This window comes from Phaseolus vulgaris, chromosome 3 (assembly GCF_051622355.1).
Source record: "Phaseolus vulgaris cultivar YP4 chromosome 3, ASM5162235v1, whole genome shotgun sequence".
In the NCBI taxonomy this organism is placed as follows: domain Eukaryota; kingdom Viridiplantae; phylum Streptophyta; class Magnoliopsida; order Fabales; family Fabaceae; genus Phaseolus; species Phaseolus vulgaris.
In genome coordinates, this window is record NC_143500.1 from 43,509,954 (window position 1) to 43,533,505 (window position 23,552).

General features: G+C 29.1%; 2 protein-coding genes across 4 annotated transcripts; one reads left to right on the top strand and one right to left on the bottom strand.

Moving 5' to 3' along the window:
* Window positions 1-5,490: 5,490 nt before the first annotated feature.
* LOC137807833 (protein JINGUBANG) lies at window positions 5,491-6,984 on the top strand. The gene has a single exon (XM_068608652.2). The coding sequence runs from the start codon at window positions 5,604-5,606 to the stop codon at window positions 6,786-6,788; it is 1,185 nt and encodes a 394-aa protein (XP_068464753.1). The 5' UTR covers window positions 5,491-5,603; the 3' UTR covers window positions 6,789-6,984.
* A 4,025-nt stretch (window positions 6,985-11,009) lies between these two features.
* On the bottom strand, window positions 11,010-19,642 carry LOC137807834 (S-adenosyl-L-methionine-dependent methyltransferases superfamily protein). 3 transcript variants are annotated; one of them, XM_068608653.2, is made up of 8 exons: window positions 19,103-19,642; window positions 18,832-19,024; window positions 18,638-18,747; window positions 17,671-17,749; window positions 17,511-17,578; window positions 16,502-16,568; window positions 11,525-11,611; window positions 11,010-11,174 (listed from the first exon to the last, which is right to left on the bottom strand). In XM_068608653.2, exons 1-8 carry the CDS (start codon window positions 19,289-19,291, stop codon window positions 11,104-11,106), a joined length of 864 nt encoding a protein of 287 aa, XP_068464754.1. In that variant the 5' UTR covers window positions 19,292-19,642; the 3' UTR covers window positions 11,010-11,103. The 3 variants fall into 3 exon arrangements, with proteins under 3 accessions (XP_068464754.1, XP_090155667.1, XP_068464755.1); XM_090299541.1 differs by having other exon boundaries at window positions 17,671-17,754; window positions 19,103-19,301; XM_068608654.2 differs by lacking the exon at window positions 11,010-11,174 and having other exon boundaries at window positions 11,198-11,611.
* Window positions 19,643-23,552: the final 3,910 nt, after the last annotated feature.

Genomic DNA, 23,552 nt, shown 5'->3' on the forward strand with positions numbered 1-23,552 from the left:
ATTAAAAAATAATAATTTTTTTTTTATAATTTTAATTTTGAATGCATTAAAAAAACAAAAAAAAATTAATGTTTAAAATAGTTAGAAATATAATTAATGAATAAAGAAATGTGTTTTTACACAATAAAAATAAAAAAGTAATAAATTTAAAATGTTTAGTTTAAAAATTATTTTTTTAAGAATGAATAAAATAAAAAATTAAACTCTACAACAACATAAAAGTTGAATATATAAACATAAATTAGTATTTATTTTTATTATTATTGATGATGTAATTATGTTAATTTCAAGTAAAAAATACAAGACATAATTATAAAAAAACAAAGTTAAATAAGGACTGATATGAACATAAAAAAACAACATGATCGAAAAAAAAATGTTCATATTGTCAAACTAAAGAATATGTCCCAACATTACTGGATTGTGCATTTCTCGTCATTAATTATGTTTCATTTCGCACAAACTATTTAATGTACCATTGAAGAAAATATTAAATAAATTATCATCTTTAATTTATTTTCATTTTTATGATCAACATATACTTATTTAGTATCTCCTTATATCTCTTATATTTATCTTATTTGGATTTATTTTTATATCTTTTATCTTTATCTTAATTTGTTTTGCCTTTATTTTATATCTTTTATGTTTTTAGTTATTGTTTTTTTTCTACCATTTTTTTTATTGTTGCTGTTTTTATTTTCTAGACTTTTTTTTTCTCTCATTTTTTGCTTCTCATTTTTAAGCATTAAGTGTAACATTTGCATTAGTTTTTTTTTTAGGATTTTGCATTTAGGATAGACACTTCAATATTACTTGTGTATCCACTATTAATTAATACTAATTGACTTTGATTTTTTTGTAATTATGTCATGTATTTTTTACTTGAAATTAACATGATTACATCATCAGTAATAATAAAAATAAATAGTAATTTATGTTTATAGATTCAACTTTTATGTTGTTGTAGGGTTTAATTTTTTATTTTCTTCATTCTTAAAAAAAATAATTTTAAACTAGACATTTTAATTTTAATTTAATTTAATTTTATAAAAACTCATTTCTTATTCATTAATTATATTTCTAACTATTTTAAACATTAAAAATATTTATTTTTTAATGCATTCAAAATTAAAATTATCAATAAATAAATAAATTATTATTTATTTATTTATTTTTGAAATGGTGCTAGATAGGGAAATAAAAAATAAAAGGGTGCTAGATAGGGAAATAAAAACAAAAGAGTGCTAGATAGGGAAATAAAAACAAAAGGGTGCTAATTAGGGAAATAAAAGTCTAAATGGTGCTAGATAGGAAATTTACCCGAAGAAAAACACGTTAGTTATTTAAATAAAATCTAATCAATATAATTCAATACGTGCTTTCTATCATGTGAATTCACTTCATAAGTTAAGGGGCATGAGAGACGTACTTAAATTATTCTTAAATATTTTAAAAACAGAATAAAATTTATTTTCAATAAAAGTTTTGAAATTCAAAATATTTTTCAATGTACATTTTTTTTGTTACCTTTTACCTTGACAGTTTATATGTATTTATAAGTAGACATTTTTAGTACAAATATGTTTTCTTATATTGTACTAAATAAAAAATTAAACTATTTTATATTTATAATTTAATTTGACTGTACACACACATGTGTGATGTATATCACATGAAGAATAAAATCAAATAGAACACACCGACACATCTCTCATCTCCATCTTGTCTCAAATTCATTGGACTGCCAGTGCTGTAAATAGGACAGATCAATGAAGTTGATACAAAGAAAGTAGCATAGTGTGAGTGAGGTAATAAGCTTAATTTGTAATTTATAAATCTGTTTAAAAATGGAAGAAGAGATAATGTTTAATATATTTTTTAAGGAAAAAAGAATAATAAGCACAAGAGTTTTAAAGAAGATGGAAGAAATATTTAACGTGTGAGAAGAAGAATGGAGCTAGAGTTATAAATGGTGGGACAGAGAAAATGAATGAAGGCGTTGCATCAATGAAATGAAGGAAGCAAATGAATGTTGATGTGTTCCAATGGGAGCAAAGGGCGTGGAAAACGGATACTCCAAGTAGGAGGGTCCAGATTAAATGAGTTTTCCAGTGGTTATGACTTATGAAGAAACTCACCATAAACTGCAAAGGCTATGGGGCAACAAAATTCAATGATGAGTTCACAAAAAACAATTGCCACTCGTTAATAGGGTCCATCATTATTCCCATCAGAGGCCCCTCTTTTATCAGACAAAATGGTAAATGCTTCAGTATCACTTAAGGAAAGAGAACTCCTTATGAAAGAAAAAAAAAAGGTCTTAATATGTAGTATCTTTTTATTTTAATTAATGTGTTAATGCATTATTTTCTATACGAATTAAAGATAAACATCTTTCATAATATAAAAGTTACTGTAAATTTTATTTTGTGAATCAGTTTTATAAAATTGAATTATACTTAAAGTTTAATCTTTAATATAATATGAGAATTATTTAGATAAATTCAAAATCAAATTATCTCAATTTAATTTTTTTTATTAAAATAAATTTTAAATAACTTTGATATTATATTAAAAAATATACTTAAAATCTTAGGATGAAATTATTAAAAAGAATTCAGACAAATAATATAATTTAATAAGAAAAATATACAAGATCAATGCGGAGAAAAAATTACAAAAATAAACATTTATCAATTAAAGTTGTTAATATTATATACAACATTAATTAAATCCGTCAATCTCTTACTTAATATTTATTTTTAATTAAAGTAACATATTGAATTGACAAGTTCAGTTTAAATAAAATGTAAAAGTGTATTTTATTTAAATTGAAATTGTTAACAATTGGCAAAGTTAAAAAAAATCTTTCAAAAATAATAATTAGTATCTTTTAAAATAAATAAATATATAATAATAATAATAATTTAGAAATTATTTAAAATTACATTAACTAAATAAAAATAGTGTAAAAATTATTATTTAATAGATAAATAATATGAAAAAAATTAAAACTAAATTTTGTTTTGAAAAAAAACCAATCTTATCTTAAATAAGTTTTGATATATTAAAATTATATGAATTATTTTAAATAAATTGAATTAAAAATCGGTTGTGCAATACATCTAAAATGTTTAAATACTGTTAAAATTAAAAATATTTTTGTTGTTTTAAAAAAATTGGAATATTATGTTCTGAGGTAGTGTTTATAGTTAACACAATTATAAAGAGATAGCATTTAAACAATATTTATATAATAATAAATAAGATAAGTTGATTTAGAGTAATTTTATTTTTTGTGAAAAAAAAATATTTTAATTCTTCAAGTTCATATAGATTTAAAAAATTTCTAAGTTATTACTATATACATATTTTTATTTAAAAAAATACTAATTATTATTCGTGGAAGAAAAAAAATTCAACGCAGTTGCTATCAAGTTGGCAACTTCAGTTTAATATATCAAAATTGCCAACCCAATATATAACTTTTTTTTTTTACATTTTAAATAAAATTGAAATTGTCAAATAAATTCTTTACATTTTATTTAAACTGGAATTTTCAATCCAATTGATGATTTTAATTAAAATAAAATAACAGATTAGTATTGTATATATCATTGATAATTTTAACATAAAAATGTTATTTTTTAATTTTTTTTTACATTTGATTACTTATGTAATTTTCTTATTAAATTACAGCAATTTGTGTGAATTTTCCTATTATTATACCATTACAGTACGGTAAGAATCGGGAACGTGCACATATACTATACGTGTGTAGATATATATTAGATATATATTTCTGATAAGCAAATTCACATGTGTGAGTGATTGAGTGAGACATAAATGAAGACAACTAGACAAGAAGGCCATGCATGGATACATATGGGACCAAGAGTTCCTTAGTTAAAGCCAAATGGCTCGAGTTGACCTGCCCCAACTAGGTTTATAGTTAACAATAAATATATATCTCTACTATATTAGTTTTTAGGAAAAAAACTCTTATTTCAATAAAATATAAAATATTTATAATTAAAGGGGAAACCCAATTTGGATTTTTTAATCCAGTATAAATGTTTGTAAAAGTTATTTGAAGACAATTAATTCCCATTATTCTGAACTTGAAGCTAAATACTGAAAAAATGATCTGAAGTTATATTGGTTGGGTTTTAAACACAATAACATTGATGTTGGGAAGTATGTAGGGGACCTTCACCTTGAGTAAAATAAGTTGTGTAATACTCTGGAAGAGACACAGGGACAACACTAGAATCCCCCACTATTGGTGCAGTCATCACACACCTAATGTCTATGCTGTTCTTTATTGTAACTTACTCCATCAGTTTCTTCGTTGGCATCATATAAGCCAAGTCTTTTAAAGATATAAATGCTTATTATATATATAAAATCCTGTTCTTAACAAATCAGTTTCATAGCTTTCTCTCCATGGTTGTTTCTAAGACATATTGAACAGTATCTGTCTATATAACCGACAATTCTATTTAATGTCCCTGTTATCTTTCATTCATACGAGTAATTGGTGCTGTTGAAATTACATGATATGCAGCAGCAGCAGCTACAAAAGATGATAGTAACAGCCACCATGATTGTAGTGCAATTGTTATACAGTCATTGACACATCCATCTTCACGGATTATTTTATGCTGTTTGTTGCCAACTAGTCCGAACTTTGGTGGATCTGAGTTAGAAATCACATACATGGAAAACAACACAACCTGATGCAGCACGACCTAGTGTTGGACAACTTTTACAAAGATTACCAACAAGGTTAAAAATAATTGAGTGTTTCATTAACTTAAGGGTTTCTTATATAAATGTAGCAAATTCTCAAATATCTTGTACGAATTTCGGTTCAGACAGGTGATTCCTTTATTATGGGTGAACAAAAGTCTATAGGATCGACCCCAACTTTTAATGACGAAAGATATGCTTTAACAATATGAAGCCCGTTAATGACTTCATGTTTCTCTTTATATATAAAAAATTCTGAACTTGAATTCAAAATAAAGGATTAAATCAAATAATTAAACTCTAACAATTTCGTCAAGTCGGTATCAGATACGCATTTATGCAGGAAATCCAATTAGATACTCCGGGTTTGAATTATCTTTAGTCGTGAAACACGTGCACGTATCCAAATGAAAATCCATTGTACTTGCACTGTAACCCTAATAACAAAATCCAAAAAAAAAAATAATGACCATGGATGCACACCTTCTCTTTTAATCACGTTATCTGTGGAAATCTTCGTCAAATTAAAAAAAAATAATGACATGACAGCAACAGAGAGAAAGTGTTACTATTACAGTTCTTGAAAAGGAGGGGAAATTGAGAAAATAATGAGTAGAATTAGAAAAAGCAAAACATAAGAAGTAAGTAAATAGAGAAAGATATTTGAACAGAAATGGAAGGGCTATGGAAGCATGTATATATGTGTATACGTAAGCTCCATGCATGCCCCACTTAGCAGGGTATGATGTTGGAAGGAGTGTGAGGAAGTACCAAATAATTTGTGTTCACCATTTGTATAAAGTCAAAAACTCTCTTTCCTTTCCACCATATACAACTTTTTTCTCACCATGGAACGCACTGCGTCCTTCAACCACACCAATAATACTCTCTCTTCTCAACCAAGTCTCGCTTCAGTTCCCTCCCTCAACTCACCCTCACACCTCTTCAACGCTTCCACCGCCTCTCACACGTGCCTCGCCACTCTCAAACCCCACTCCTCCTCCTACACCTCCTCCCTCACCCTCGCCGGCAAGTTCCTCTACGCAGGTTCCTCCGACAGAGAAATCAGATCCTGGAACTACACTATTTTCCTCTCCGAAGAACACTCACAAAACACCAACATCTTAACGGCGGGAAAAGGTGCTGTGAAATCCATAGTGGTCCACTCCGACAAGCTCTTCACCGCACACCAAGACCATAAAATCCGCGTCTGGAGAATCACCACCCACGACCACGACCACGACCACGACCAGCAGAGGTTCACACGCGTGGCCACTCTCCCCACGCTCGGCGACCGCGTCACCAAAATCTTGCTCCCCAAGAACCACGTTCAGATTCGGCGGCACAAGAAGTGCACCTGGGTTCACCACGTGGACACCGTCTCCTCCCTCGCCTTGTCCCACGACGGAACGCTGTTGTACTCCGTTTCTTGGGACCGCACGATCAAGGTTTGGCGGACGAAAGACTTCGCGTGCTTGGAGTCCATACGCAACGCGCACGACGACGCCATAAACGCCGTGGCAGTTTCTGCAGACGGGCACGTGTACACGGGATCCACAGACAAGAGAATCAGGGTTTGGAGAAAAAAGGAAGGGGAGAAGAAGCACTCGGTGGTGGACACGTTGGAGAAACACAAGTCAGGGATCAACGCTTTGGCTCTTAGCAGTGACGGGTGCGTGTTGTACTCTGGTGCATGTGATAGATCGATACTGGTTTCGGAGCAGGGAGAGAATGGTAAATTGGTGGTGGTTGGTGCTTTGAGGGGGCACACTAAGTCCATTTTGTGCTTGGCTGTGGTTTCGGATTTGGTGTGCAGTGGTTCTGAGGACAAAACGGTGCGTATTTGGAGAGGCCTTCGGAAGGACTATTCCTGCTTAGCTGTTTTGGAAGGACACAGGAGCCCAATTAAGAGCCTAACTGCAACGCTTCATCACACTCATCTCCCTTCCCAACTATCTCTTCTTCTCTACAGTGGCAGTTTGGACAGTGATGTTAAAGTTTGGCAGCTATTTCTTCCTCTTCTTGCAACCTAATTTTTCCCCTTTTACCATCTTATCTTAATACTCATTTTTTTTACATGTAACTATTAGAAACAAACTCTAAGAGGACATAAGCAATGTTATATGTGTAAGTTGCTGTATAAATTTGTAATCAACCATTTCTTTTGTGATTAATCTTTTCATGGAGATATTTACGGAATATAATACATTTATATGCAACCCATTAATATTATTTGTATGGATTTATTTTGTCCAACACCTTCTTTAAGAAAGAGAGGTGAGAAGATATTTTGAGGCCTGATATATCCTTAATTTTCTTTAATTAAGAAAAAATGAAAAATATCTTTATTTCATTTTGTTGATTGAAGCATATATAATGTACGAACTAACCCCACCGAAGGTTCCTCTGAAAGGGGAAAGAAAAGTGCATGAACCACAACTCATTAAGCTGCTAATCATTGTATGCTTAAGAGATTGGGATACAAGTAAAAAAATTAATAGTTATTTGCAAAGATACTTTAATATTCAATTTAATATAAGTTAATGAATATGTATATGAAATGTTTTATCTATTATTAATAATATGACTACAAGAAAATTATGATGAAATAATTAGTTGTAATAGTAAGTAAATTAGAGACCATTTTAGAAATTAAATAAAAATTTGGTTTCTAAATTTTTTTTATTATTGTTAAATAGTTTCTAAATTGGTATCTAATTAGCAACCAATGTTTTAACTACCAATTGTTTAGTTTCTAAATTTAGTCTCTTGGTTGCTAATTAGATACTAATTTAGAAACAAATTTTTTGTTAGTTTATAAAATGATCTATAATTTAGTTACTATTGTAACTAATTATTTTGATCTCTAAAAATTGATTTCTATTTCATGATTTTTTATAAATTATATTAATAATAATATATTATTAATATTATATTCATATTATATTAATATTACAGTTCATTTTAGGAGTATTTTTATTGTAATAATTTACTATTATTGTTGTTGATGTTGTTTGATGATATTTTTTTAAAAGAAACAGTTTTAAAAAAACTTTATATCTCTTAGTAAGTCACTATGAATTGCAGTAAAAAGTATTTTATAATTATCTATAATATAATTAAAAATATTTATTTTGTATTTAAAATTATTTATTATTAATAATATTATTATTATGATAATTACACCAAGCTGAAAAAATTTGCTTGCTAGTTATAAGTCAAATAAGATATACAGTGCAATTAAAAAAATAAAGATAATAATAATAATATTTGAATATTTATATCACTACAACTAGAAAGGTTATATTTAACATCAACTTTGACACATGTTAACAATAAAAAAAGTTTACGCTATTTAATAAATAGTGTTAAATTTGCTTTGTATATGTGGTAAACTTTAGAAGTATGGATGTTAATCCATTGTCATTGATTTTTGAAGATCCATTTTATGTAATATTAATATAGACTCTAACCGACATAAATTTAAGTAAATATTAAAAATAATTAACACTGATTTAAATAAATATTATATATATATATATATATATTTTGACTAAACTACACTATAACTTAAATAAAAAAATATTAAAATTAAATATATTACTACCTAAACCAACCTTAACTTCAACATATCAAATTTTATTAATATTTTTGTTCTAAGTTTAACTTAGAGTTAAATCTAGCTTTTTGTTTTGATTTTTGTTAAATAATATCGATTACGTCAGCACAAAGTATTTACTTAATAACATAAATAAATTTTATAATAAATTTATATTTTTAACTCAGTAAAAATAAATTTAAATTATTTTTGTTATCTTAAATTCGGCTAAGCCTACACTTTTGTTTGGAAACTAATTTATTATTTTCTTATAATGTATATTTAATATAAATAGTAGTATTTATAGATATTTATAAACTAAAATTATATAGTTAATAGAGTGTTCCTATACCTAATAAATAAATTTATTATATATACATATTTTTTTTTTCATAATATAGGTTCATCCAAAAATTATATGAAAATAATTTTAAGGATTAAAATAGTTATTAATTAAATTAAAGACTATTTTATAAATTAAAAAAAAAATAGTATCTAAAGTAGTTTTATATTATTAATAAAAAATTATAAAATAGTTTCTAAATTGATATATAATCCTTAGCTACCAAAGTTTTAGTTATTTAATATTTTAGTTAGTCTCGATTAGTATTTTATAGACTAATTTTTAATATAAAGTATTCATAGCTAAAATCTTGTTAGCTACTTTAGATATCAATTTAAAAACTATTTTATAAATTTTTATTAATAATAGAAACTATTTAGATACACATAATTTTTTAATCTTTAAAATAGTATTTAATTTAGTTAATATAACAACTAATTATTTTTATTTTTAAATTTTGTTACTATTTAATAATAATTTGTTTAATGTATAAAATATAACCATAGCAAAAGAATCCATACACCTAGCCCAAGAAAAGTATTTTATCAAGAATTATTATTACAATATAATAATATGTAAATAGTCATGATATGAATACATTTAATTAATCCAATTGATTGTATTACATGCATCTTCAAATACCTATTAAGCATGTTGTACTAGATAGTGACATTACACTCTTTTTTTTTTATCGACAATTCATTTGTCATAGTTTATTATACAAATAATTATATAATTCAGATGGTAAAAAACTCTTTCTCAAATTCTCATTACAAAATATTATAGTATATAGTATATATGATTTAGACCATTATTAAGTAAGAAATACTCCCTTTTAAGAATGAATTCGTATACTACAAGTCACAAACTCATTTTCTTATGGACCCATACTTTTAATTGCATCCTATTAAATAATGATACAATGATTATAGAGTTGATATTAGAAGATCCAATTAACTGATGTTAAATATGTTTTTATTGATTTAAATTGTCGTTTACACTCTCTTAATCTTGTTAAAAACAAAAATTAAAATAACATAAAAATATATTGTATTATTATACTATATTTAATCATATAAAAATGAGATACAAATTTATCTCAATTTTAAAAGTTTACATAAAATTGATTTATATTTTCACATCATCTTAAACTTGTATAGATTTTAATTTCATTATCATAATTTTTGCCAGTAATATTTCTCATAATATTTTTCTTGATCAAAATTAATCTAATGTATTAAAATACAAAATTCAACAACTTTAATATCGATAACATTCCATTGTTATTTCATAATTAAATTAAATTAATTTATAATTTAAAATAATTTTCTAAATACAAATAAAACTTGATTTCATATTGGAAACGTACAAGTTGTTTTTGAATGTTTATAAAAATAATTTAGACTTTAGGTAATCTTTCGATTTGCATGTATAAAAATTTATGTGCTCGCATAATCAAAACTGCATTCTGTACATTTCCCATAGTTTTATTCTTAATAGAAGTAAAAGTTTCTTCTCTGTATGATGTTGTCTTCTCTTGTTTCCTTTGTGAGACAGTCTAGCATAATCATTTCTTCATTATTAGAAGTGTCAATTATAAATAAGAATATAAGCATTACTATAATTTTTCTTTGACGGCAGATAAGTAGACAAAACCAGATTTCCAAATTGACACAAAAAATACTATTAATCTACCTTATCCGAATAAAACATCAAATCAACCATCATTTTGTTCCCATGAGTTATCCCTAAACTTGATACTTTCACATCTTTAAAACAACACCTCTTTTACAATTCATTTCAAAAATATCATAATATATATTATTACTTTAAAATAAATAAAAAACATGATTTGAATACTAATATTCTCTTCCTATTTCATAGATTCGTTCTATGAGAAATTTATTCCACAGAACTTTTAATTTAGTGACTTCTATACATTTAAAATAATTCATTCCTTATTTCCTTTTGTAAATAACGAAGCTATTGTAATATATTATTATTATTTACTTTATGATTAAAATAATTTATCTCTTTATTTACAAATTTCCACCATCAATTCAACAACGCTTAGGAAAGGGAATAAATTATACATTTATACTACATTAATCGAATTTGAAAAACAAAACTGAACCTGAAAGGCTTTAAAATTTATTACTTTTCAGTGCAAATAAATATCAAAGTTTCAATCTAGAATCTTATTAGTTGTGTTAATTAGATTTTTTTAAGGATTTTCCCTATTTAACCCAGAAGGGGCTAAGGTGTTAGGTAACGGTCATTTCTCCAGTGCCTGGATTTGTAAACATCAGACAATTTTGGAAGTAGGAATGCTACTTACAAAAAGAACTCACATTTCTAAACTGAATGGGTTCGTTGCAGACGTAGACATCTATACGCATCATCATAGTTATTGTGTAAAAGTTTTGACAATGGATGTGCACAAAACGTTTGCCTCCAGATTCCAATCATAGAGCAAATCTGTAATGAATACATGACAGGCAAGGAGAGGAAGATAAAGACAGCTTGCAATTTCCGTGTCGTTATCTATACAAAGGCAAAAAATATTGTAAAGCTTTGCATATATGCAGGTATTGTAGCATATTCCGAACGACGTCGTAGCACCAGAAACTAAGCTTGTTCTATATGAACTGAAATTCTAACCACTGGTGCACGTTATCTATATTGTTGTACACTACATGCCCCTCTTGCTAGCAAATTTAAATGATTCTCGTTGGTTCAAAGAGTCATGGGATTGGCTAATAAAAATAACAAAACACTGCCATCATAGTAGAATAAACTTGGCTACAATGGCTCTTTAGCTGGTGTACCTGGATCACGGGGATATTTCAATGGGGTAGGACGATCCTTTGAACATATGACAGCAGTTCGCTGACCATATGGACTTTGCGATTCCACTGGAAATGACAACATCAATGTAAAGTTACTTACACAAGCTAGCTGGTAATCCAGGTACGAAACAAATAAATTGAAATGAAATGCAAACACTTCCGATAGAATCAACAATACATGCACCCAAAGAAAAAGGTAAAAAGATCAAGAATACAAGGGCATACCCAGAATTAACTATTTCTGGAAATATGAAGAAAGATCATATACCCATAAGGCCATGCAGGTGAATCTTCTAATATGCGCAATATTGTTTTTACAATCTAATATGTACAATATTATAATTTTAGGGGTCGTGTAATACGGACTAGAGAATGCGTAAGACCATCTTTATTGCTCGATTCTAGGATGAATTCTTCGGTCAACTATGGTGGGAGTAGAGGAAAAGTTCTCCATGCTACCAAGAAAAAAATATGAAAGGGAAGATAACGAGAGAGAACGGGAAGGAAACAAGACAGAAAAAGCTTCAAATGAGTTCTTAATACTGAAAAAAAAAACCTCTTAGCATCTTAGGTGGCAATGTAGAACCCACATTTTGGTTTTATAGTTAGAGATGCTACACTAATATGCATAACTCCTAACAAAAAACATAATATTACACGTTATTGACTTCATGAAAAACATTGCCTTGGATAAGATAATATTATCATATATTAGTGATAAACAGTACAATATTTGGATAGAATAAAACACTTTTTGCAAAAGTACCAATCACTTGAAATAATTATATTTATTTAATTTATGCTAAACTTTACAGAAATAAAAGGCGTAATCTCTATAGTCCACAAAATCATTTAGGTTAGGCATTTTTGTCACGAGATTATAAAAATTCTACGTTAGTTCTTACCATCGTAAAAATCAAAGGTTATTAACAAAATTAAGGGCCTGACACGTCCAAACCATACAATCTTGAGAACTAATTTAGGGATTTACTCAGACGTTTCGAAAGCCTAGGAAAAAAAGTCATAATCCCTATGTACATTCGATTAAAAGAAACAAAACATCATCAGATTTGCATATAGATATATGTCTTATCAAAATCATAATAAGAAATAATATCATATCTAATAGCTAGTGATTGATTTAAGGGGTTCGCAGAAGCCTTGAATCCTCATGATGGCCAAGTATATATATATATATATATATATATTTGTGTGTTTTTTTGGAATTGTCAAATGAACTGATTTTTTACTATCATTATGCATTACTATAAAATTAAGCATTGAAACATTTTGTTTTCATGTTTTATATGCATAGTTGATTATTATTTTTAAATACTATATTAAAAAAATTTGATCCTAATTTAACTTATATTAAAATATGAAAAAAGCTTCAAGTTAATAAATTGTAGTGAATATATTTAAATTTAAATATATTAAATTTTATAATATCAATTATCATCTGCATCATTATTTTCTTATTTTCCTAATATGCCATCAACGTCAAACAGTAGAGTATTGACTAATTCCAAAAGTGTGCCAAACGAGACCCTGATATTAAGGGGGTAAATTCAATATGGTATTCAGATTTTGCTAGGGATTGTGCTAATGTAGTAAACCTGTAGCGAGCTAAGAATAATTCAAGTTAATAAAGTTACGGCCTATTTGAGCTGGTTGCATCTCCTTTACATTAATACAAGTTAAAATTATTATCAAGTTTTATAACAAGTTTCTTCAAAAAGAAAATGTTAGAAGAAAAAATATAAAAAATAAAATTAACTATTTTACAAGTTAAAATTAACTTATGTTTAAATGAAAAATAAAAATTTAATGAAATTATGAGAAAGCTTTTACAAATTAACTAGTATATAAATTACAATTTTAACTTGTAAAAAAATGTCAATTTTTTTTCTTAAAAATTAACTCGTTCAAAAGTACTGTTAACTAACTTGTATTACCTTTTAAAATTCTAAAACTTGTCTTTACAGTTACGGTGAAAAATTAATTTTTTATGAGCCCATACATAAAAACCTTATCAATGCTAATTCCACCCCTACGACTTAATTTAGTTATCCATCATTTGATCGTATAAGAGGAATTCGATGGATAAGCTTACACAACAAAGAACTTGCATCAAACAATTGATATAGTCATAATATATAATACAAGCTTATCCTAAATCTGGTAGGGAGAAGAGAAATAGATTGGATGAAAAGAAGTCGATACAGTTGGATATAGTTGAAATAAATAAGAAATAAAGAAGAAACTAAATATGATTAATTGAAGAGAAACAGAAAAAAGATGAAGATATTAAAAAATGAATAGAAATAGATGAAAAATAATACACCGTCTCACCAATTTTAAAATTTTTGTTCTTTTTCCCTCACCAACCTATTTATATTAATTATTTTTACCTGTTCTCTTAATCGGGTTTAGGATTTAGATATTTTAACGTGTGGAATTTAGAATTTTGACAACTTCAGCTCAAGAATTGTTTACTTACAGTTATGGTTGTCTCAATATCTAAAGAAAAAACTCAGATCAAGTTCTATATATCCTTATTCCTTATCATCAAGTTCTCAAAGCAATTCAAATATGGCGAGAGGATGTTCTTTCTAGGAGTAAATAACTTCAATTAAATATTTATTACAAAATTTCAAATAAACATCTTCATGTCATCATTTATTGGAGACATAATGGCAAAGACATAAAGAACTTGATCCAAGTTTTGTCGTATGTTTAATCTAGAATTATTTGTATAGTTTTATTTATTATTTTTTGTTTCAGACACTGTTTATAAATACATAAGTATACACACACAACTATTAAATAAGAAATATTCAGTTAATAAAAATTTACCAGTGATTTACGGGGAATAAGATAACTTTCACTTATAGAAAACTACAATAGGACATTAGTACACTTGCCAATTAAAAGAGTATTTACCCCAAGTCTTCGTTAAGTATTCTGTTGTCGTTCACAGGGGATTATGGTTCCAATTTTATTAATTTGTATATTTTTCTTTTATATTAAAGTTTATGAATTTTAATTTCTTGTCATCAGTTCTAAACTTGCAATTCTAGTACAATTTTTATGTGAAACAAAACTTTAGTTGAGTCTTTACTCTCTGACTCTAAAATAGAAAAGACAACGAGAAGAAATTGTTCAGAGCCAAGGAAATAGAAGCTAGAATTGCAGCAGACAAACCAATCAATCTCAAACTCAAAACAACGCATGGCGGCCACTCGACATGAAGGTAAACAACAAAACCCACCTAGTAGAACTCTGGGGGCCTATGCCATGTGACGAGGGCCCATATGCTTCTCTAGCATTGTTGCTCCTCCTATATGTTAACTTCCTCTTCCTCAGAATTGTTAACACAATGATCACTAGGACGATTCCCTCCAGAAAAAATCACATTCAGATTTTGTTGCCATGAGTTGAATCAACATGGACAACAAGTAGTTGCGGAGGATGTTTGGTTAGAGCTTTTATTTACTGAGTCCAAATCTTATTTTATGCCAAGATAGCATCGCATGTAGTAAGATCAAGCCCTCCCCTTTACGTTGTATGGCTATTATGTTGGGCTTGATGATATGTTGAGGCAAAGGTATCAACAATTCTGTTATAGTGGCTTGTTCAACATCTATAGTCATTATGGCTCCTCTTATTGTTGCATCTAGTATCATCTTTGTTTTAAACCTCAAACCAATGCACAATATACTTAGTTGGGACACATCTTCAAATACATGACTTGAGCATTTTTCAAGCAACAAGGATTTGAATTGCTCTCAAGTTTCACAAAATGGTTCATCAAGTCCTTTACTAAAGGTAGAGATTTCTAGTTTGACACTGATGTGTTTGGTAGGTGGAAAGAACCTATTAAAGAATTTTTCTTCTACTCCAACAAGTTAGGCTATAATTTGGATGACATTGTAACCAGGCTTTAGCTTTCTCATTTAGAGAAAATGGAAAAAGTTGAAGATACACAACTTCATATTCTCCTTGTGGAATTCTCATGGTTCCACACAACTCATTGAATGTTGACAAGTGTGTATGGATCCTCATGGTCCATTCCAATAAATAGATGGGCAATGATTACGCTTAGGAAAGTTGGCTTCATCTCCATTGCCTTTGTAGTGGGAGGAGCAACAATGTCGGACAAGTGTTTGGGCTCTGGCATGGCATGATCACTCAGAGCTCTTCTAGGTGGGTTTTATTGTTGACCTGCATGTCCAAGGTTTGTCATTGGTTGTTTTGAGTTTGAAGTTGATGTATTTGTCTGCTACAATTCTAGTTTTTAATTCCTTGTTTTCGCAAGATTTCTCCAAGTTGTCTTTTCTATTCCAGGATCAAAGTTAAAAGGTTCAGCTAGAGTTTTGTTTCGCATACAAATTGTGCTAGAACTGCACGGTTAGAATTGATAACAAGAATTTATAAAATTTGCAATCTATATACGTTTATACAGAACTATTAAATTAAAAAGATACAAATTAATAAAATTTGGTACTATAATTTCCAGCAACAACGCTAGAAAACTTGACAGGACCTAAGTACGCTTGCCAAGAAAAAAGGGCAATTTACCCCAAGTCCTTGTGAAGTTTTCTCCTCCTAAAGTCACTGGAGCATTGGCAACCATAGCCACTCCACATTGACCTTAAGTTCCCAATCATTTTGCAGACGCATTACATGCTAAGCTCCAAAAAAAACTCAACCAGAGGGAGTAGGAAGGGGTATCAAATCCATAAATTGGTGTTACCCCTTAAGCTTGTGATAAAACTAATCTATTTACGTGGTGGTTAGCAGCTTAGCGCTGTTGGACAAAGAAACCATAAATCTCTCCACTTCATTTCAGAACATAAACTCTTCCATATATTCCAAGAATATAAACATGTTTGAAATTTTTTAACTCAATACAAAAGTTTATATCACAAGAGCGGAGTTTAAAGCCGTGTGTACCTGAGCAAACTTGCAATAGAGATGCACCCACCTTCTGGATGGCACTTTCAGCTTTCTTAATTTCATCCTATCCAAATTTATCATGTAGGAAATAGATGATTCACAACTTCAGAAGTCCATGGGACATTAATAGAAAAGCCACACAATAACTCAGCTTGATTTGAAATGTACTTAATTGAAAAAATAAAAAATGATATAGATTGAATTAGATATTTACATTATCAGCCAATCATGCATCGACAAATTACTAAGAATTTGACCACCACAATCACTATGTAGGAAGTCTAACTTGTTAAATGATGTGCCAACTGCCAACACATCATTAAATGACAGTAAAAATCTTTGTGCTGACAGAAAAACATATTTAAACTCAAATAATATAAGCACAGTTGAGATATAATTTATTTATATAGTCAGTAACAAAGTTTTCACATTAACTTGTACAAGACACATAAGTCACTTGTCTGAGTCATTGCAATGAATGATTGAGTTGAATGTTTATCTAGGGCAAGAGGAATGAAAAACAAACTAAATAGTCAAATCAAATTATTTAAGGGGGTAAAAATAGCCTCCATTTTCTCTTTTTTCAATAATCTATTCCAGCTCCAGGCAAACTGTTTATAAGGATTTGATAAAAATTTCCGAAATCTTAATAATAACAAACTTTCACTGTAACTCCTAGACTATTAGCACATATATATCCTCTAAGGGCATTATCAAATCAGCACTACACCCTAAAAGTGAACTCAAACTAGAGGATGCCTGGAAATAATTCTTGTTTGACATTGTGAACTCTTCCTATGTTTCAGCACAAGGTCCGTAAGTTCTCCTTCAATATTGGCATTCAATTTTAATCCCCTGAGTAGGAGTACGTTTCAAAGTTTAGGGTCATTAATCACTATCAATACCAGTTACAAGTAATATTAAATAAAGCAATCGACCAGGCATTGTTAAATGCATAATATATGAATCGGCAAAATAATTGTTTAACATTTGTTATTACATGTACCTCAGGATCATGACCCTTTGCAGCTATAAACAACCCACCAACACGAACCAAAGGAAGACAGTATTCAGCTGGAAATGCAAAAATAGAAAGCCAACACTAAAGTAGTTACGAATCGCAAAGTGTCAATGCAACGAATTAAATTAGGAAGTACTCAATTTACCTAATATTCTCATTTCTGCAACTGCCCTAGCAACTGCTACATCAAATTGCTCTCTGAAACAAGGATTATGCCCTAAATTCTGCCCTATGCACAGAACAAGACATATTTTCAGGCAGTGGAAGGTATACTGAGATGATCACAAGTTAGTGATGCCAAAAAGTAAAACAAAACATAACAGCAATGTAAAGATCTTTGGGAATTGGAAGTGTTTCAGTTTAAGAAACGTGTTCCATGTTAATTGAGGTTAATAATCTCCATAGTGATTGCTTTAATAATGGAGATTGAGGTTAATAATCTCCATGGAAAATCGTGTTTGGTTATTCTCTCCTTTTGTTTTCTTTCTAAGGGCAATAAATAAATGTAACACTAATATTGATTATGTCCGTTTTGTGATGGTGCCGTGGTCCCATCTGCAGCAATAATGGTGCTATTGCTCAAGCATTTTCTCGTGGGCTTTCTCTTCGTTCAGTTCTCGAGGCTGATTTCATGGTTTGTTAATAGCCCATAATAAGGGACTGCAGAATCTAATTGTGAAGTCTGACTGTCTTGAAATAATTAGATTGGTGAATTCTGGTTGAGACTTGGAGGGTCAATTCTTTCAGCTATTGGATGAGACTAGAAAATTGAGGGATACTTTACAGAATTGTTTATTTGTGCATATTCAAAGGTAAGCTAATCATTTGGCTGACTTCTTTGAGAAACATGTTTTATTGCTTACTAGAGAAAGTTGTTTTTTTATGTTATTCTCATCGTACATATTACTCCTTTATGGAAGAGAATGATGCACCTAATCATACGATTAATAAATAAGTGTGGTTCTGGGGCTTTTGCCCAGACCCTGGCAAAAAAAGAAAAATGTAAACTCTAAGGAAAACAATTCAAAATAGCATAAAAAGATGGATAGACAAACAAAAAATAAGATATATTCAGACGGAATTAGTTAAAGAAAAACAGGAGTGTATTTTACCTCCGCTCTTCCTCTTACAATTTGAACGTTTGAGGAACCGATAACACCGACAACGTGCTCCAAGAAGACGCATCGCTTGTTCATAGACTCCATCAGCGTTACATCCCACTCTATTCCATTGAATCACATATTACGACGGACTCCGCTGACCAATGACACAATTCAGATATTGAATACATCACATAAGAAAAAACCTGGACGAGCTATGGCCAAAACTACTCCGGGAAGGCCGGCGCCAGTTCCAACATCGACGAGACTCAACTTATCGCATGAAGAGCCGCAGTGCAAGCGGTAACAATCGCTGAGCGCAGGCAAAATCGCGAGGGAGTCCTCGACGTGCCTTTCCATCACATCATTCACCTCTCTAACAGCAGTGAGATTCATGCGCTGAAATCGCAATTGCGATGTTCATTTGTTCAGGGAGAGTGTGAGTTGTGTTGTATACGAGTGAGAGAAATTGAATACCTTGTTCCATTGAAGAAGAGTGTCGACGTAGAGATGAATCTGATGTTTCTGGTGGGAGGTTAGCGTTCCGAAGTGGGAGAGAGTGGCTACGGACTTGTGCTGACACAGTGTTGTTAATTTGAATTTTCGTGTCGGAAGGTGTTTGAAGAAAGTCCACCGAGAAAACTGTAAGTTACTACCCAGCAGCATTTCCTCCCGCGCGCTTTTACGTTCCCGCACTTTACGACTTATGTTGCTAAGCTGGCTTGGGTTTACAAGCCCAAACCCAATTGACAAAACTATAAGGCAAATTCTATTTGCAAACTCTCTTTTCCTCGCTACGTCCCTTTCTTGTTTTGGTAAAGTGTTGTTATAAAATTACTCTTACTCGTTCAACTCCACACACTTGTAACATTGTCATCTTCTTTAATCTAGTAGAAATGTTGGGTGCAACAATTGCTATGACTTGGAGCATTATGCAATGGTACAAAATCACGAGCCTCTTCCTCATAAGCAGCTACGCTAATCTGGATTTATTATTGGGATGACATGATACTCACTGGATAACACAAGTACCGGTTGCTTACTAAAGCACCGGTATTTAGGTAATTTTGCACAGTAATAAAAACTATATTTATTTATTTAGAAATAAAAAAAGAGAGTTTTAGACTGTTATACAATAATAAATAATATATTTTATTTATTCTATAAATCATGAATATATTTTATACAATAGTCTAAATAAATATTTTAATTTTATATTTTGTTTATTCTATAAATAAAAAAATTATCTCAATAAAAAAATTGTTACTTAAATATGAAATACATTAGATTTTTTGTGAGGCTCCGTTCAAAATTCAAAGAGAGATGATGGATAGAAGAGATTGTAAGGATGTTTAAAGTGAAAAATGATTAACAGAGATGTAAAGATTATTTAGGGTTTAGGATTTAGGAATTAATTTATAATTTTTTATTAATAATAGAAATTAATATTAGTAGTTTTTAATTTATAAAAGACTACCTAATTTAATTAATATAATAAAAAATAGTTATTATTTAATATTTTTTTATATTGCTGATGTTAGTTAAAGGTAAAACATGTACTTGAATGAAAAATAACGGGAATAAACTTGATAACAAGATTGAAGCTTCTACTTGAAAAAGTTTCATATTTTAGACAAAATAGAAGAAAAAAAACATTGAAGTTAATTATTAAGTAACAGAGTTCAATCCTCCAACGTGAAAAGCTTGATGTTCAATTTTCTGTCTCTAACAAAAACTCTAAGGAGTTCATGATTAAAAAAAGGAAATAATGGATAAAGTGGAGATAAGAAATGAAGAAGAAAAGAAGAAGGGAAAAGGATGAGGAAGGGATGGCTTATAAAGTTAGAAAAAAAAGAGAGGTTAACATGGATAAATTGTAGGATTCATCCACTTTAGTAAGAAATTGTACTATAACAAACTTGTAGGATTACTATTATTATTATATTAATATTGTTATTAATAATATTATTAAATAAACAAATTATATTTTATTAGAGTTAAATATGATTAAAAAATTTAGAGTTAATTTGTTTTTCTTAATTTTAATGAAGATGAAAAATAAAATTAACGTGAACAAATAGTCAAAATCGTTTGTTACGTGATAAAATCGTTAACATCATTTACTTCTTATGTTTTCCATAACGATTAAAAGTGTAAAGATCAATTAACTCTACAATTTCAAAATAAATTATAATTTCGTATCAAAATCCATATAGAATAAAAACATACATAACCTTTTTAGAATGTTATCATTTTGGAACCCATTTTCCAAAAGCATGGTGTGTTGATGATGTATTTAGGCATCTTGTCAAAATGTGTAGATTCTTAGGCATACATATAGTATGATAGCCAATCACTACTTAAGCTTAAAATGGTATTGCAATGTTAAAGCTTCCTGTTATAGCACAAAATAAAAATCAAAACCAATATAGGTTAACCATTATGTTGTCACACGCTTGGAGATTTGAAAACTAATATACAGCTTCAAATTATTACATTTAGTATTGGTATTAGAACGTCTCATACTTATGTAGGAGATGAGTTGAACGAGATCACTTGTTGATGAAAAGTGTTTTGAATTCACCATGGACAACGATCAAGTTTAGATATCTAGATTTATGCATCTTCTACAAAGCAATTACCATGTAGTGGAAAATCGCCAATTATTTCCCTCTATTGAATGTCGATGACACAAAGACATTAACTATTTCTATTTCTTAATTAGGAAGATGATCATCACCTAAATCATTGTCTCGTATTACATTCACTGTCTTTGGTTAACTGTGTTCATTTTTTTTCTTCAATTATAGATAGTGTTTTTTTAGTTAAAGGTTTGTACACTTGTGCAAGACCTCCGTGATTGTAGGATACGTGCACTTGTTTACTACAAATTTAAATATGTTTTCAGTTTATATAAATATGGTGTTTGGTTCCTTTAAAAAAATATTTACTTGTTGGTTTCTCTAAAATTTAGAATCACTGCTTTTTTATCTTTAGTGTTATATTTTGTTTTATCAGTGATAAAACAATATATAAAAAAAGTTATTTCACGGGTGATCTAACCCATTTACATAGATAAAGATAACTCGCTGAAAACCATCCTAACCAATCCCAAAACATCTCCTAGACAAACGCTTTAAAACTATCCTTGTCAAAAATCAAACATCGGCGTAATTAAAGAAAATAAAGACAAATTAAAATATCAATACACAAAGAAAAAGAGAAACAAACAGAAAAATATTTAGTAGATATCAAAAACCAAACTTTTAATTAAACCAAAGAAAAAATTTCGAAATAATCCAAAATTCCACCTTTAAAAATAATCATAATATTCCTGTGACTCCAAATCATACTCATGAAGTTCGTAGATTTTGAAAAAAATATATATTAATTAAACGTTTCTATTAACGCAAGTTAATATTTTGATATAATGTCATTATGTAACAGTTAGAAAAACTCTTAAAAATCTGTAAAATAAAATATTTTTATCCATCATAAATTGAGTATTATAGATTAAAAGTTTATTTCAAATTATTGAGGGAAAAAAAAGTATAAAAAACTATTTTGCAGAAAATAAAACAAAAATTCACATGTTTTTTAAGAACTGTTTAAATTTTATAAAAATGAAAAAATTTTAAAAAAATAAAAATAGCTAATTTTACAAATACGAAAACATTTAAGCCAAATTATTATTATTTTAAAAATAAACTACATTAATTATTTAAAGTACTGTTTTAAGCAAGTAAATTGTAGTAATTAGGTCCGATGAAATCAAGATCATCTTCGTTTACAAAACAAAACGCAAAAAGGCTTTATCATTTCAGTTATAAGTTTGTGAGTGAATCCACTACCACATGCTAAATTTGAAGGCAAAGTAAAAATTTTTTAAGAACTTGTATTTCCTTGTTCATGTGTGGACCAGCAATGATAGATCTAACCAAAAAGGTTTTGGAATAGTTTCTCTCACAATTTTTATTTTATTTTTAATATAATATAAATTTATTGTAATAAATTGTCTTCATAATTAAAATAATTAAAAATAAATTTACAATGTGGGTTTTATTTCCACTAATTTATACTACATCCAGGGCTTGAAACTTGTGGTGAGAAGGTATTTAGTTTGTGTATTTTGGTCCCAATATAGCATGTATATCGGTGCAAAATAAGCCGAATGTGTCAGAGAAGAAAGGCTACTCCTCTTATGATCAGTTAAGTCACTCCTCTTGTGCTTTGATTCGTTTTTCAAATTCCTTCATGATTCCGTCTTTGAAATGTTTCAGAAAAGTGTATCAGATAACAGATCGAGAAAATCAAAATATGCAGGATTGATGTGGTCAAAGATGCAAGAATCAAATTCATATTGATGTATATGTATCTTGGGGATCATTTTGTTTTCATTTTGAAAGCTCAAAAGCGTAAGATTATATCTACTATTGATCTAATAGATGTTGGCATCAAGTAATTTAAAAAAAAAAAATCTTTTATAACTTTCATCAATCTTCTGAAAGAATAATTGTTCGCATATATAATTTAACAAAACTACTCGATTACTTTTCTTTTCTAGCGCTTTACTTTTTATGAGCCGTAGCAGAAATGTTATAACCACACAAAGTTTGACATCTTGAAAAATGAGAAGCATAGAAAGGAGTTTTCTGTTATCCTAATATCCATAAAATTATAGAGTTTTGAAATGTGGAGGGGTAAAAAACATTGTGCAGTGGCGGTCCAACTAATTAACCTCTGCATAAGAAATTAAGGACAAAGGGAACATGGCACACTGCGCACTTTATATCTTGGGGCTTAGACTATGTTGTGTGCCAAAAAGATTTGAATCTCTGAAAAGAAATCCACTTTCATTCTCTAGTTTTACTTTTCCACCAAACTAATTTGGTTTGCCACATTTTCCTCCATTGATGAGAGGAGAAAG